We start from the raw sequence: 17182 nt of genomic DNA on the forward strand, positions 1-17182 counted from the left end.
TTTTAAAAATCAAAGTTAGTGCAAGAAATCCATGATGTATACAATATCAACATTTTAAATAAAAACAGAACTCAATAGGGACAGGATTAATGTGAGATGAGAAAGGTCAAGTTATGCAATTGCAAAAGTACTCAGCAACCTAGATGCTTTACTCGCCTCACCTAGTCCCAGCCCTGCTCCTGCTCCCAACAATTACGGGAATTCCTCCTTCCTCACAAGAATAATATCAAGATGGTTAAGGTAAGTTCTCCAGAGGACCTTAGACATCCTCAGAAGTGCTAGGTAGATAAAAGGTATCATTTTTCAACTTAGAACAAAGTCTCTCCTGAATGTTATTATCTTTGCATAGTCAATATAGCTGGGGTCTGTGCCCTCTGGAAATTTCTGAGAAGACAGGGTGGGCTGTTTCTACTTCTTTAAGTAGGGTTGTCAGTCTTTTTTCTGCCGTGATCTTGCTGAGAAGGTACCACTAGAGGACCCGCTCCCGGCAGCTCTGCTCCTCGCTTGGCCTGCAGTGCAGGAAGAGGAGCTGGAGGCTGTGCACAGTGCCGGCACTCTGACTCCACCGTCTCCTGTTCCTGATTCAGACACGCAGGTTATGACACGGCTGTTCTAGGACAATGTTTTCCAACTATGGATCACGGTGTATCAGTGAGCTGTAAATCAACTTGTTGGGTTGTGACTTGCATGTTTTTTAGTAAAACAAAATAGATTAGAATAGAAAATACCAAATGGTCAGTATTATTTTGTGAAGCTTTTGTTTCAGGTGTGTGTGTGTGTGTGTGTGTGTGTGTGTGTGTGTGTTATTAATGTGGACTCCTAGGTTTATTAATGTGGACTGCAGCTTTAAAAATAAAAAGTTTGAAAGCCATTGATCCAGAGCCCTTGACTGAGAGCCAGAGCCCTGTGCCCCAGGCCTGTGCTCCCTCTAACTGGCGGCACACGTCTCCATGACAGGTCACTTGCTTTTCTTTTGGTCTCAATCTTCTCCATTTGTAAAATGGAAAGGTAGGAAGAAGGACCAGATGATCTCTAAGGTCTTTCCAGCTCTAAAATTCCATGTCTTTGTGAAGCTTTGAATGAGAGCAGGCCTTGATGTGGCTTTGTTCATTTTGTTATATTGGGTAGCCTCTGCCCAAAGACCGCCGACTTAAGGAAATAATGTGCCTCGGAAACCTTAAGAATGCCTTATATAGGAAAGGAAAGTACAAATGAACCGTGATTGTATTCTCCCCTTTTCTGTAGGACAGCCTTTATTATTTTGGAGAACGACGAACAGATAAAACCACCAGCTCTAAATTTCAAGGGATAGAGACCCCTTCCCAGGTAAGTGTCTTTTAAAGAAAGGGGTTCTTGGAGGAATCGGGTTAGATGGGCGCCGATTACCTGGTTTCATTTAGACTCTCCTCCTTTGGTGATCAGGTGGCAGCACTCGGGTGCCCTGTGACAGGCCCGGATCCCGCCCAGGGGCCGAGAGACATGAGTGTGGCGCACCTGTACTTTGGAAGCACTGAGTTCTCCCCAGAGCATCCTGCTTTCCACTTTATATTGGTTATTGTTTGCAGAGTTCAGGAGTCGATTCCCTTCCCAAACTAGGAAGGTCCAGTTCCTAAGGTTCCAGACCCCTGAAGATAACTAAAGTCATCAGCCTATTATTCCCTGCAAAGAGCAACTGAGTCTTTCACAAACCCCTACTAGGGCAGTTCAGCCCATGCAGAACATCGCAAGTGCACGTGTGTGTGTGTGTGTGTGTGTGTGTGTGTGTGTATGTGAGAGAGAGAGCGAGAGAGCGCGAGAGAGCGAGCGAGACACGGGGAGGCTGTATTTTGAAAGAGAAAGAAAAGGGGGAATTAACATTTTTCAAAAACCTATTTTATGCCAGACACTATTGTACTTTCACATATATTAGCTCATTTAATACTCAGACAACCCATGTGAAATCTATGCTATTACCCTATTTTTTCCTTTCAAAAACATTTTATTATGGACGTTTTCAAACATAAAAAGTCAAAACAGTCATACAGTAAATCTCCTTACAGTCACGTCACTGCTTCAACAATCATTTCATCACGTAGCCAACCATGCTTCGTCCATTCCCTCCCCATTCTCCTCACACACACACCCACTCTCCACTCTTTCTCTACACCCGGATTATTTTGAAGGAAATCCCAGATATTAGATCATTTTACCCCACAAATATTTTAGTGTGACATCTAACAAAGACTTGGGTTGTTGAAAAAAACCCTTAAAACCATTTATCATATTTAAAAATATTATACCTTAATAATACCAAATATCAAATGTCTAGTCCATGTTTAAATTTCCATAATTATCTTAAAAATATTTTTTTTTAATTTAGTTTATTTCAATCAGGGTCCAAAGAAGGACTACACATTTCATTGGGTTGCTTTGTCTCTTAAGTGTCTTTTAGTTTATAGGTTTCCCACCTCTCTTTTTTATTCCTTGAAATTTGTTTATTGCAGAAACCAGGACATTTATCCTATAGAGTTTAAATATACTAGACTTTGTGGAACCATGCTAAGGGCTTTACATTCATTATCTCATTTAACACTCTCAATAACTCCATGAGTGGGCACCATCATGATTCCCATTTTACAGATTGGGACATTGAAGTTCAGGGAAATAAATTTTTTGAACCAAGAACTCAAATCCAGATCTGTCAGACTCTGAAGCCCATTATTTCCCATCCTGTGCACAGCATCTCATCTATTTTGCCTTTTCTATATTGCCCCTCCAACCAAAGTGAGAGTTGGTTGGGAATTCTTAAGTAGATGTGGATGTGGCTGCAGATGAAAGTTTTCTTTGAATGAAGTGATGGAAGCTCAATAGGTAACCTTGGCCTTAGTCTGTAACTGCTGGCTCTAGACCTTGAGTTTGGGGCAAAAGAACTCAGCCTTATCCACTGATCCTTTTCTGCCACACCCAAGCAAAAAAAAGAAGAAAAAAAAGCTAGTAATAAGCCGTTGGCTAAAAGTAATACATGAACCTACTGAAGCCCAGCTCTGACCATGCCATTTCCATGTTCGAAATCCGTAATGGCTCCCCACTGCCAATGGGAACAAATATAAAATTTTTTCTTTTTTTAAACTTCCTGAAGCTTACACTGCCCTTACATCTTTTGACAGTTGATTGATTGCCTGTCTTTCAGCCTTCTTAACACAGAGTTCTTTTTTTCTCTCCCAAAGCCCCAGTGCATAGTTGTGTATCCCAGTTGTACACAAGTATAAATGTTTTAATCAGACCCTCGAGGTCTTCTGGTATTTGATTTTTCCAAACGCTTCTTCCACAGTGTGCATTCACATGTCCACGCTTTAACACACTTGGACCGTTTCCTGTTTCTCAGCCTGTCACCACTTTGTACCCACATGCTATTGCTCCTGTGGGCCCCTTTCTCTGGGGTCCTTTTCTCTTCCTAGCCTGAAGTAGTCGCTTTCTTTTCCAGTTCTTGTAGCCCTTTGTGTTTCTTTTAGGGACTAAGTGACTTTACATTATTCTCTAGCCATGTGAAGCAGTGACTTCTCTACCCCTTTTGCAGACAAGGCCCATGTCTTACCCACCTTTCCACCCTTGGCATCCCAAAGCGCCTCTCATAGTATCTGCTTTGTTTGTAGTGAGTGCTTACTAAGTGGATGCTGGCTTTATTAACTTGTGTTACAAGCCCCTGTTGTTTTAGGCTGAAGGAGAAGGAAGAGTGGGAGTAAGAGCAGCTTGAGGGCCGTGGTGGGTGACAACCTCTAGCGGGAAGTCGAGAATCTAGTGGCAGAAGCCAAGGGGACGTTAGATGTAACTTCTTCAGGGCCTCCCCTGTACAGCTTCCCTTCCCCATTTCTTCTGTAGTCATGCACAGTTTCTCTAACTTTGGTCCAGAACCAGCACTCCCTAGGCTACAACTGAATCTTTTCTGATTCACTGGGAGACCAATACAAGGACTCGGCCTCAGGTTTGCCAGCTGTGTTGGCAAGGCCCCGGGACAGAGTTCCCTCCATGTGGGGAGGTAATTCTCAGATACCATCACATTCTGACGCTGCATTGTGGGCCATTCTACAGACTACATTTCCTCCACCCTTGAGTTAAGAAATTGCAGGAGCCTTTCCCTTGACTGGCCCTTTCCAATGGAAAGTATGGCAGTTAATTGGATTAACAATTCCCCTTGGCTGCAGAAGAGTCTGTGCACTTTTAAGTCCTGTTGATTCGGTACCAGAACTCTTCAACTTCTTAAAGAAAGATTCAAGGAGAGCCCTTCTGAGCCGCTTGCCATAGGAGAAGAGCTAGACTGAAAGGACAGGGCTTCCTTGCAAAAATAGAATTGGGGAAATGGAAGATGAAGGAACTCGGCTGGCAGGGACGAGAGAAGAATATGTATCGACTACTGTCCTGGAGAGATCTTCCTCTCGAGTGTTCAGGTCTGCAGTTCGCTCATGCTTACGAGGCTGCTCTCCAGCAAACCACAAACCTTCCTTTAACTCAGTCACAGCTAAGCTTCTACCCTCGGATCGACCTTTTGCACAGCTGCAGTTAGCTGCATCTCGTGGTGATGTTGTTGCAGCTGGTTTGTTGGTTCTGGTTAGTTGACCTCTCAGTCACAGCAGCCTGTAAGCAACACCTGGCTCCTCTCTTGTTACTTCCCCACAGCACTTCATTCTTCATTCAGTATCTTTTTCTAAGGTTGATATTCAGTCGTGAGGCAACAGATATAAAAATGCCTAGTCATATAATGGCATCCAATAAATGTTTCCTTCATTAATTACTCTCCTTAACAAGTTCTATATAAAAAATAAATCAGGAATGCTGACTTTAGGCTTTTCATCTCCACTTAAACTGAGGCTTCTGTTGTTTTGCAGAGTAGATATGTTGGATATTTTGCAGATGTGAAAAATATCTACAATTTGAATCTTCCTCCAAGGAAAATCGTCAAGATAAAAAAAATTGTTATTTATTCAATTCGTGGTAAGTGCTTTACGTATAATTTGAGAATTGGGCAGGAGGGCCGGTGTTCTTACTATTCAGGAGGGCTTTCCTCATAGTTATATACAGGCAGTCCCAACTCACCGCTGTCTTTTTATGTATCCTCACACATGAACCCCTCCCTCTGGAATTTCCCATTGGCCCAGCAGTGCTGTGGCCATATTACCAACCCTTAGATGTCCTCTCCTTTCCTCTCCCGTCACCAGTTTGAGGGGTCCATCCATTTCCTTTTTCTCCTGTTCCCATTGCTCCTCTGGCCTCAGCCCAGGTGGACTTTTCAGAGTGGAACCTCTGATGCAGAAGAGGAAGGGCCCGTGAGCCCTGGAGACCACTTCTCTCTCACCCACCTCTAGTTTGGGGATCGTCTTGGCAGGGGCATCCCTACCATCTTCTCACCTACTCCTTTCAGAGACTCTTTTTTTCTCATCACCCTGGTCTCTCCCTTTCCCCTCCGTCCTCCACCTGTAGCTCCCTCACCCCTAGCAACTCCATCAGGATGTCTTAAATACCCAAACAGCAAATGAATTTTGTTGCCACATATCCCTTTTACAAATAACTACCGAATATCTGCTTTGGGCCAGCCCCATGCTAGTGTTTCTCTGCCCTGAAGGAGTCCCTGGGTGGTAAGCAGAGGAGGGGAGTGAGTACATAGACAAAGAGCTGACCACAGTGTTGGGAGCACACAGAGGCTGGGCCCTGCCCGTCCTGGGGGTCAAGGAATGCTTCTTGCGGGCACAGCGCTTAGGTCTTCCCTACCTGAATCTACGTGAACATGGAAAGGGTTGAGAGAAACCTGAGCTCTGTGGGGTGCCTTTCAGCCCCCTGTTAGCAGTTATTACCAGGAGTAAAAATCTTTATAAACTTCAAAAGAGCTGATGTTTGCCTGCTTCTGGAATGATGGAGAGAGACTGGGATCTACCACCGCCCAGGGAGGCAGGAAAGTTGGTCAGATCGTCCATCTCTGGGACCTGAGAAAGAAAAGAAAGGAGGGAGGGGAGAGGAACTGGCCTCAAGTCCCGTGTCTCTATTTCTCTCTCACTCACCTCTCTTGCCTGCACAGCTCACCCTCGGGGAGGTGGGAAAGAAGGGATGTCTCTGCAGGGAGGGGATGGGGCCTCACTCTCACTGCCAGAGGTGCAGCAGGGGCGATGCTTCTGATCCCTAAAGCACCAGCCAGATTGTGGACCATGAGGATGTGCTGAGTGCGGGACCTCTCCTGGGTGGAATGGTGCCAGAGCATTGGTATCTGCCCAGACAGCACAGTGTTTATAGCCTTCTGAGGAGTCACCCAAAATAAGATCTAGATGTATACTTTTGAAACATTTCGTCCAATTATTCAGAAATGAAAGAATCTTTTAATATAAACTGCATAGTCAAAAAAATAAATTATGATTGTTAGTTAAAATATAAAATGCTTTTTTCAAACTACTTACATGCCCCCTCCACACACACACACACACACACACACACACACACACACCCATATCACCACCACCTCTTGTTGATGGTGAGGAATTTTAGTGGATTACCACAAACAGATTACATAGGTTTCTGGCTTCTGAAAACAAACTTCAACCCAGTAGCATTGTTTCTGCGGGAAATCTGGGTCTAAATTTTCAAGCAAGCATTGTGCAGGCAGAGCCTAGAAGCACAGCCTGTCCCAGCAGGGGGCTGCCTGGTAGAAGTTAGGGGTCAGCGTCACCTTGCTCCCCCTCCTCTCCACCCTTAGTGGCCCCCACAGCCTGCTGGACTGCCTCACTCTACAGTGTGAGAGGCAGCACAGTGGGCTGTTGGAGCAGTTTCTTCCTCTAAGGAATTTAAAGCCAACTATAAACCATCTGGATGGCGTGAGAGCCTGGATTGTACCTGAGTGTACACTCTGCCCCAGTCTCTTCTTTGTTAACATTGGGGATAACAGTATCTGTACAAACCTCTGTGAGTAGTAAACTATTCCATACAGGCAGACAGGCATTTAGTCTAATGGAGTTTTTTTTTTTTTTTTTGAGGAAGATCAGCCCTGAGCTAACATCCATGCTAATCCTCCTCTTTTTGCTGAGGAAGACCGGCTCTGAGCTAACATCTATTGCCAATCCTCCTCCTTTTTTGTTTCCCCAAAGCCCCAGTAGATAGTTGTATGTCATAGCTGCACATCCTTCTTGTTGCTGTCTGTGGGACGTGGCCTCAGCATGGCCGGAGAAGCGGTGCGTCGGTGCGCGCCCAGGATCCGAACCCGGGCCTCCAGTAGCGGAGCGCGGGCACTTAACCGCTAAGCCACGCGGCCGGCCCTAATTCTGTGCATAGTTAAATGAAATATGCATGGTTGAAAGGAAAGCAATAAAAATTAATTGGAGCTTTGAGAATCCAGCCCTTTGAGGAAATGCTAAAGGAAGCGGGTCATTGGAATTGCAAAAGGGGCAAGAAACCATTTGTCTGTAAATATACACTGACCACAGCAGGAATGTTTGGATACAGCTATCCTATATTTTCATAGAGGCTGTGCTAGGAACTGGACTTAAACTAGGGCAAGAGGAACTTACACTGTTGTTAAGAAACATCATGATTAGAAGTCTGAAGCAAGCAACATGTTAACAAGGAAGGTTGCAAAGTCACCTTTCCTATTTTTTTTCCTAGAAAGATGAAACGATGAGATTCTAAGTCTTAGAAGCTGAACTATATGTCTCTTTTTTTCTCCAGCCTTCTAAATTCTGCTTTAGGAGACAGAATTGGGCTTGAAGTCTTGTCTTTCAAAGACAAAATCGATGCAGTCCCAAATGTTTCAGTATGGACATGCTGTTAGCTGGGATAATCTTTTGTCTTTTTGATCCATAATGTTAATTGGTGAGACATTTTGGTCTTTGCTCTAACCAGCCTAACTTTTTCATTTCATTCAGGTGTTGGAAATGGCAATGGAAATGATCTAAAAGTACAAATAACAATGGAGCGAAGGATTGTCTTTGTCTCTGCTGCTCACATAAACTGCAGGGTAAGAGAAAGCACATGAACTGAAAATTCTGGTGTTTGTCTCAGTCTCAATGTCAAATCAGCATGTTGACCTTCCCAAACCGTTGCTCACCACAAAGACAGGCCAGGTTGCTTTCTTTTTTTCCTTTCTTTCTTTTTTTTGTGAGGAAGATCAGCCCTGAGTTAACATCCACGCTATTCCTCCTCTTTTTGCTAAGACTGGCTCTGAGCTAACATCTATTGCCAATCCTCCTCCATTTTTTTTTCCCCAAAGCCCCAGTAGGTAGTTGTATGTCATAGCTGCACATCCTTCTAGTTGCTGTATGTGGGACGCGGCCTCAGCATGGCCGGAGAAGCGGTGCGTTGGTGCGCGCCCGGGATCCGAACCCAGGCCGCCAGCAGCGGAGTGCGCGCACCTAACCGCTAAGCCACGGGGCCGGCCCCAGGTTGCTTTCTGATTACCATCCAACTGGGTGTCCCTAGTCAGAGGTAAATTAAACTCATTGTTCAAAACAGTTTTTTCAGGGCATTTTCCAGAACATATTTTCAGTTCAGAGTGTTGCATTGCCTTTCACTTTTCCCTAAATGCCAAGCATGCTCCCAGGAATCTATCAGAGTTTTAAATTCACGTATCTGGTCATTTTTAGCCATATACTCTTCTTCTTCGTCATTTTATTGTATGGCGCTGATTCTGAAATTGTAGTGTGCGAGAAAATCACCTAAGAGCTTGTAAGATGCAGATTCCTAGGTTGTACCCCAAAAGTATGATTCAGGAAATCTGGAATGGGGCCCAGGAATCTCTAGACTTAGCAATGTCCCAAGTGATTCTAACCCAGATGTCCCATGGGACTGCACTGTGAGAAACAATGCACGAGTGTCTGGATTGCGGAGGAATCTCTACCCAAAGCAATAGGACCTGATACTCAATGTTTTGTTACATGTAAAGCAATGCCTAAGACTCCAGACCTTCTCGGAAGCAATAAGAAAGCTTCCTTCGTGGGTCTAAGAAAAATTAACTTTTAAAATTCTCTCTCAGGCTTTTGTCTCTAGTTCTACTACTACCTCTCCAACACCATTCCTTTCCCTTCTTTTTGGCCCCCTACATGAGGGCACTCACCCAGGCCTGACCCTTGGCTTGCTGTTCCCATCTCTGTGCATATTCTGTTACTGGTTCTGCTCATCCATCCCCCTGCTTTAAACTCTACTTTTTTCTTTCATTCACTCAACACATATTTAGAGCACCCACTGTGTGATAGACACCGGAGCTACAACAGGGACAGTCTCTGCCCCAACAATTCAGACACACTTGTCAATCCATATTTATCAAATGAGCTTTTCCTCTGCTTCTGCAAACGGCACCAGCATTCTCTCACTCAGGCCTTCACATTTGGTATTATCTTGGATTCTCTCTTTGCCTTGGCCCTCTATATTCGGTTGGTCACCAATTCCTGCTGATTATACCTTTGAAATCTCTCTTCACTCACTCCCTTCTTTTCTGTTCCCATTGCCACTACCTAGTCCAGGACCTCATTTGCTCATGCCTAGATTTCTACAACCATCTCCTTACCTTTTCCTTCTCCTTATACAATGCAGTATAAGGAGTCCTGCAACGTGCATCCTGAAATACTGCTCTCCTGGTGAAAAGCTATAGGTAGAGGAGACGACACACTGTGTGCCCGTGGTCAAAGCCAGTTAGTATCTTTGTGGCTCAGTATTCTTATCTATAAAATCAAGATTACATCTCAAGTGTGGCAAGGATTAAATCACATAATATATGTGACGTTGCTCTGTGAGCTATTAATCACTAAATAAATGTTACATGTGATAATTATCAGGCCACTTTGTCATAGAGGAAATGCCCCACCATATTCTTCAACAACTTTGTTCTTATTTCCCCACCTCTTGAACTCTCGAGATCCAGCCCGATCAGACATGAGCTTATTCCATCAGTAACCTGGCCTGTAGGCTCCATTCCAGGTAGACTGCGTCCCCTCTGGCCTTTGGAACACAACACTAATTTCTGATTCCTGTTTTTGCTGGTCTTTCCTCCCCCTTCCCCTTTGTGCCCCCTCCCCCCCCCCCCAACTGCCCCCTGCCTGAACTGGATTGTCTTTTCAATGCTCTTCTTCATTTATACACGTCCTTCCATGCCCAACTCAATTTCTGCCTCCTTAGTGAGGCTTTCTCATTCTATACCTCCAGCTAACCTCCCGCAAAGCACACAACGGCACACTCAGACTTCATCATACAGCTTGACACGTAATTATATGCCATTCTACTTTGTTCCTTATGTGTGTAGCTCCCTGAAGCATCAACTGAGTCTGCACCTTTGTATTTTCACAGGGTCTAGCATAGACCTTTCTCACTGTGGATGCCACTATTATACATGGGTGAACCAGTAACAGAAATATTCAGTATAGCTTCAAAGTCGCTCATGCCAGAAACATGGCATGTCTTTGGTCAGTCCAGTCAGTAGTCTGCTCTGGACGAGGCCTATGATCCCATCAGCAATCACATTTTTGATAAAACGTGAGCAATTATGCATTGCTTTTTGAATGTGAATGTCGGCTTTAAAATTGAGCTTCTTAGGGTATTCCTAATATATGAAAATCGGGTGACACACATTCAACAGTCAAGTTTACTTAGTTAAACTCTAATAGAAAATTGAATACTTGCTTTTCAATAGTGCCCTACGATAACCCTCAAACAAGTGGGGCTTTTTAAAATGTAAACAACAGTATTGCAACTTTATAGAAATAATGATTAACATTTATTTATACATATAGTGATTGGGCCATGAGACCAAGAGTACTTGATAAATACAGGAAGCCTCAATAAGTGAACATGAACTTCACTGTTACACTTATTATCTCCTTATTAGCTAGGTGTATAGTTCTGAATTCCATGTATTCATTCACAGGTGGATCATGAAGTCGGAGAAAACAAAGTAATAATTAGTCTGTTTGACTGTCCACCTCTCTATGAGGATGTCAAAGTGAAATTTTTCTCGCCAGTGAGTAATCAAGAAACAGCCTATGCCTTTATTCTTGTCTGGTCTTCTAAATGATGCTGGTTTGGGATTTCCTTTGCTACAATTCCCAACAGGGAGAGGATAGGAGATGTCAACCCCTAGCCAGGGAGGGGAGAAAAGAAAAGCAACAAGTCACATCTGTAAAGTTGTTTTAAAAGAAGAGCATATGTAATTTAAAAATTCTTTTGCTCATTTATTTTTTCTAAATTCTATACAACTTGCATGGATTAACTTTCAAATAAGAAAAAATACAGAAACCAAGATGTTAAAACAACAAAGGTATGTTTTACTGTATAGCAGTGATCATGTTTCTGTTTTGTGTTATGAAAACACATTGCTCCCCATAATTTACAAAATACTTTACCAGGAGGGAGATTTTACTTTCCTCTGAATTAATTTATAATACATTATAAATAGTATTTTTAATCCAATATTTACTGAAAAACTGAATATCTGCCACTGTCATTACTCTGAATGAGTATAATTTATATTGACGAGTCATAAAATGTATAAGTATTATTCTGTACATAAATTTCTAAGCCTCAATAGTTTCAATTCATATTCCTATTAAATCACCAAACAGAAATGCCAACAAGTAAATACGCTGATCAATTTAAAACTTGTTTTTTCTGTGCCTTCCTTCATCTGCTGCTGGGGGAGAATCTGTTAAGTAATGAAGTGGTAAATGTGTTGAAGCAACTGACCTGGATAGTTCCCACATTGGAATGGTTACCCCTTGAATAACGGAACAGTCTGTATTCTCCGTCAGTGGTCTCTAAGCAGACACACTGGTGTAAGGGCACTGGCCCAGGTGACATTGGTAATACCTGGCCTTTGTGATTTTTAAGGGCCATGAGATGAGCGCACTTTCAGAAAATTTAGGTATTTCTATCATCAAGAATGACGGTTAATTATCCAATGCAGCAGCTCCTTGTAGAAATGGGTATATTTGGGCATAAATAAGCATAGATCCTTAGTAGATTCTGTTTAGCACTATCTAAACCAGATTAAAAGACCAGTGTCTCAATTTATAAATATCATAGAAAAAATAGATTTCCTTGAAAATTTTGGTAGAAACAGCAAGAGAAAGGAACAGCAGTCTCTTAAAGCCTTCTTTGTGTCTTGAGTATAACGTTATAGACTGTAAGTGCTGCATATTTAATGGCTACAATTCTTTGGTAAATATATAAATGAATAAAGGAATTTTAATCCCTTTGGAATGATTAGTTCTTGGTATCAATTTTAGTATGAAAAATAACCTTTTTTTTAACCATGTCTTTTCAGCATATTCCTAACTTCTATGATAAGTGTCCCTTTTTCCTGTGGTTTCATACATCTTTTATAAAAAATAACAGGTATGGCTATGATATAACCCAGTAGAAACAGTTTAATGTTCAATGTCTGTGTAAGGTGTAATGGCAAGTCTTTTGCTGATTGCCATAAGCTCAATTTATAGAAACCAAAAAATCCTCGCGTCACCACTCTTCACTGCCTTACTCATCTTAATCTGGTTATTTAAAAAATATGGCTCTTCTTGAGACCCACTGTTGCATTATCCTCAAGGTCTATACCACAGGACTGCGTTATACGTTAAAACGTATTATAATCAGATCTCGAGTGTGGTAATAAATCCCTCCCATGGAAGTTTAATAGGAGTCTGCTCAGTACCTTGACTATGGCAGGTCCTCAGTATGTGTTGATTTACTGATGAGTGTTGATTTACTGTGATGGCCACCACCACATTCTATCCCAAAGTAAGGCGTCATCTAGGGAGGCTTCAGCTAGTTTAAAAGCTGACTGACACATTTATATCAGTGGCAGAAATTATAAGACACAATAAGTATCAATGAAGACAGGTAAAAGAAGTCTCCCATTTAAAAATGATTTTCTAATAACTAAATTGGGAAACCTTTTTTTAAAAGTAATTATTAATTTATTTGAAGATTATTCCAAAGCACATTCTACCATATCCAAAAACTCATTCCTGAGTCTATAAGTTCTCCACTTTAAGGAGTATTTGTTCTGTGGTGCTAAAAATTTGAGATTATTGGTATCGCCATGCCATCCAATACAAAAGGAAAAATACTATTCAAAAGATTGTGCAGGTGAGTTTTGAAGAAATGGTTGTGATCGTATGTGGCATGAATTGATAGTTCTACACTACATACAAGCCTAGCCTTTTCTTCACATCTGACCTGCATTTAATCACACCTCAAGCCCAGTAAGGCAACAGTCAATTGAACATCTGGCCTACACACTTATAACACACACACATTGAATGGATTTTGATAGAGTGAACTTTGGATTTGATGGAAAATTGTTACGAATTTTAACCCTAGATGGTTGCAAACAATAAACTTGGACTCTTAACACCAGCAAAGTCCCTCAAATGGACATCTGGGTAGAACTTCACTTGATGCTCCTCCTCAAGAGTGGTTCTTGCTAGGAACACGCTTTTCTCCTTTAAAACACCACATTCATACTGGAGAGGCAACAAACTAGATGATTTTTCTCACTTTTATGTTTCTAAAGATTTAACATTTAAATTTCCATACTACTTGGGAAAGCTGCTTTTATTAGTTACAAGATTCTTAATTGGCTGAAAATGCCAACTTTATCATTTAAAAGACACTCAGTATTTTACTACTGGGTTTTAATACACATCTAGTCTCTCTGGCTGATTTCTGTCACATAGAAATTTATTTTATTAAACCCAGATGTCATCAACTCCATTAAAGCCAATGTTACAAGAATCAGTGACATGTTGTTACTGAGGATGAAGATATTCTGCGTCTCACTAGAGAAAGTGGGAGAGTTGGCTCTGAGAAATGTAAGATACAGAAAAGGGCCGAGACTAGTCATGGCAAGTCTGTCTTAAAGCTCAAACGAGGGTGCCCTGCTGCACGGCTTTTCTCTCAGCCCTAAAATAAAATGTAATGATTTTTTTTCTATTCTAGGCTTTATCTATCAAGAAGCCAACTAGACAATCCCCACAACAAAAAAACATGGAAAATTTACCGTGCAGATTTTGCAGTTGAGTTCTGTTTTGATGAAGTCATAGCTGATGAAGTCATAACTGACGTCTAGACACAGTAGCCCTTCCAGAACAGATCAATTCTTCCCAAACCCTGCTACATGTTTACAGAGCTGATAAACCTATATCCTTCTCGATATACATTTAAATATATGTAAACATGGTCTTAAGAAATCTATTAAATATATAAAAGATAAAATGTCAGTGGCAATTTTTTCTTCTTCTTCGGAGCATGCCTCACACACAGTTCTCATCCGTGTTGAGACAAACCTGGAACACGGTGCAGAGGAACGTTAGCCAGCCCTGGTGGTCTCGTGGTTAAGATTCGGTGTGCTCACCACTGCGGCCTGGGTTCGTTTCCCGGTCAGGGAACCACACCATCCGTCTGTGTCGGTTGTCATACTGTGGCGGCTGCGTGTTGCTGTGATGCTGCAAGTTGTGCCACCGGTATCTCAAATACCAGCAGGGTCACCCATGGTGGACAGGTTTCAGCAGAGCTTCCAGAGTAAGACAGACTACGAGGAAGGACCTGGCCACCCACTTCCAAAAAAAATTGGCCATGAAAACCCCGTGAATAGCAGCGGAGCACTGTCTGATAAGCCCAGGAAGGTGAGAGGACCACGCAAAAAGACCCAGCAGGGTTCTGCTTTGCTGTACACCGGGTCGCTAGGAGTCAGGATCCACTCCATGGCACGAACGGGAACATTAAAAGTTATCACTTTTAAGAACTTGGAAATAATAAAACTTGCATATCACAACTGAGATATTTAAAAATTGCGATTCCCCCCAATACTGTGGGTTTATTTCATATCCTTATATATTTTTGGACAAGTATTTATTCCCTGCTTTGTTTCACATTTGTAATTTCAGATCTATTAGAAAGGTACTTGCTATTTTCTTCCTCCACTTGATTTACAAACCATCTGTTAACAAACATCAGATTGGCAGCAAAGACTGTTGCACACCCAGAGAAATGTTTGCACAAGCAGTCCCCCCCACACATGCTCTGTCCTGCTCCAAGCACTGCCCCGAGCGTGCTGAGCCACCTCTGCCTCCACAGGCACAGGCGTCGGGGAGGCTGAGCCTTGTAAACGTGAGGGATCAAGACTCCTCGGTAACTTTTGGTTTTGCGTAACATCACAGGTGAAGTCACAGGAAACATTTGCCTAGAGAAATCTAGATTTATTATTTTAAAATCCACCCCCCTCACCACCAACCTCACCGGGGCTTGTGGAGCTCTGTGAGGGAAGGTCACCTCATCGTCGTGAACACGGGTTAGTCCTGTGTCCACGGGGAGTCATCTTCTCTTTGGTACTGGCAGCCACTTTATTCTAAGCACCTTCACTGCCACTATACCTCATGGCCGTAACTGTCCTTGAAAACAGTTCTACTGTGGCTTTATCTCAATTATCCTTGAGTGATTTTCCTTTTATTGGCAAGTCTAGACCAAGTTGAATTTATCAGGAAATGAGAGGTAGCAACTAAGAAGAACCAGTGCCTCTGCTGAAACAGTGTCCTCGTTCCTGAAAACCTCGCACTCGCCCACAAGCACACGCTAAAAAAAATGGTTTGTGGGGGAAAAACAGGGTTCGGGGCAGACCACGCCAACTAAGCAACTTTGTAACCAGCACACTAACCACTAACCACCCAGGCTGGCAGCTCAGGCTATCTGGCAGTTACCACAGTAGGTGTTTTTTTAAAGGGGAACTAGAGCCATACTTGAGAGAAGGGCTGGTGGGTGGCAAAGTGGCACAGATGGAAGTAGAGCTCTGAGCTACTGGGCATCATGGTGGCACAGAAGGCCACGCAACCCTGGCAGGCTGCCTGGTTGTGGTGCTCTTCTTTCCCCTCAACATAACCCACAAAGGGCCCCAGCTGCCAGTGCAGGAGCCTGGCTGACGGCTTTCTGACAAAAGTCATCATTCTACTCCCCTAATCTGGCTCCCCTTGGAGCAAAAGATCTTGGAGGAACATGCTGTCAGGTTCCTTCCATATCATGATTACATTAGTCCGTCATTTGTGTGACAGAAACGTGTTGTGGCAGAACAGCTTGTACAGTTTCCTCTAAAATTCCTGCAGCAGTAATCCATGGAGGGCGGATGAGGTGGCGGGCTTAGGTGAATGGGAAAAAATAGTTAGATCTCACTCTTCAACAGCCAGTTATCTTTCTCAATACTGGCAATAACAAGGAAGGAAACTCCAGTTTTTAAGAACCTTGCTTTTTGAAATACAGGAGATTACAGTTGGGGTGTCTCTTCCCTGACCCTCCAGATGCATCAAAATTTCTGGCAATTCTGAGTCGCCACACTACTCTGCTTTTGCTCCTACAAAGAGAAGTTATTTATAGCCTCCTGGTGTTGCTTTCTTAGAACCCAGCATGAATCATTCTTTGACCAATGCGAGAAGCTTCCATCATAATATTTCAGAATGATCCTTGTTTTCTTAAACAGAACTTACTAACCTGGAATAGAAGTATCCAAAACTTAATAGCCAGAAGTTTAACTACATTAAAAAACAGAATGGCATCCTGCCAAACCAGCCCATCCCACCCACCGCCTGGGGGAGGGAGAGTGAGTCTGGAGAGCCGTGTGTCGTATCTGCAGTGAACATACAGAACGTGCATTCTGTCCATTTACCTACAGTGAGACTGTTCTACAGCAGGAATCCTGCTGACAAAAACCAGTGCTTGTTGCAATAAAACCACCACCTGGAAACATGACTAAACATCCTCCAACGCTGCTGACAGTTGGTTCTTAGCGTGGATATAAAGTACTTAAACCAACTCATCATATACTCAAATACTAGGTAAATAATTTAATGATGCTAGAACACTACAAGCTCTTCAAACAATATTTCCAGTTACTATATTTTTGTCTGGAGTACAAATCTGAAATGGTACAAATTGTACCCAAATACTGAACCATGAATTAAGCAAATAGAAGGAAAAAAAAAATTCTCCTGACTCAGGTTTCCACTGCTTACTCCCAGTCACTCCTCCTGGCCTCAGACTGCTTCTATTGAAGATATTTAGTTCAATCTTTAAAGGACGACATGTGAGAAGGTCTGCTGCCAACAGGGCTCACCCAGACGAGCCACAGGCACCGGGCAGTGGGACCACGGACTCTGAAGCCCTTCACTTCCTGCGGAAGCCAGGCCCATCTTCTATTTTG

General features: G+C 42.8%; 1 protein-coding gene and 1 pseudogene across 1 annotated transcript in view; one reads left to right on the plus strand and one right to left on the minus strand.

Annotated features, from left to right (window-relative positions):
* LOC131409901 (phosphatidylinositol 3,4,5-trisphosphate 3-phosphatase TPTE2-like) overlaps positions 1–7995 on the plus strand; it is a 45846-nt gene extending 37851 nt beyond the window's left edge. Inside the window, exons 12-14 of the mRNA XM_058547667.1 lie at positions 1246–1326; positions 4863–4968; positions 7878–7995. Of these exons, the coding sequence (XP_058403650.1) occupies positions 1246–1326; positions 4863–4968; positions 7878–7987 (297 nt within the window). The 3' untranslated portion in view covers positions 7988–7995. The remainder of the gene's footprint in view (positions 1–1245; positions 1327–4862; positions 4969–7877) is intronic.
* Positions 1–17182, minus strand: part of LOC131409912 (serine/threonine-protein phosphatase 4 regulatory subunit 2-like) — a 51259-nt pseudogene that overhangs the window by 19961 nt on the left and 14116 nt on the right.

The sequence above is a fragment of the Diceros bicornis genome, chromosome 9, assembly GCF_020826845.1.
Source record: "Diceros bicornis minor isolate mBicDic1 chromosome 9, mDicBic1.mat.cur, whole genome shotgun sequence".
In the NCBI taxonomy this organism is placed as follows: domain Eukaryota; kingdom Metazoa; phylum Chordata; class Mammalia; order Perissodactyla; family Rhinocerotidae; genus Diceros; species Diceros bicornis.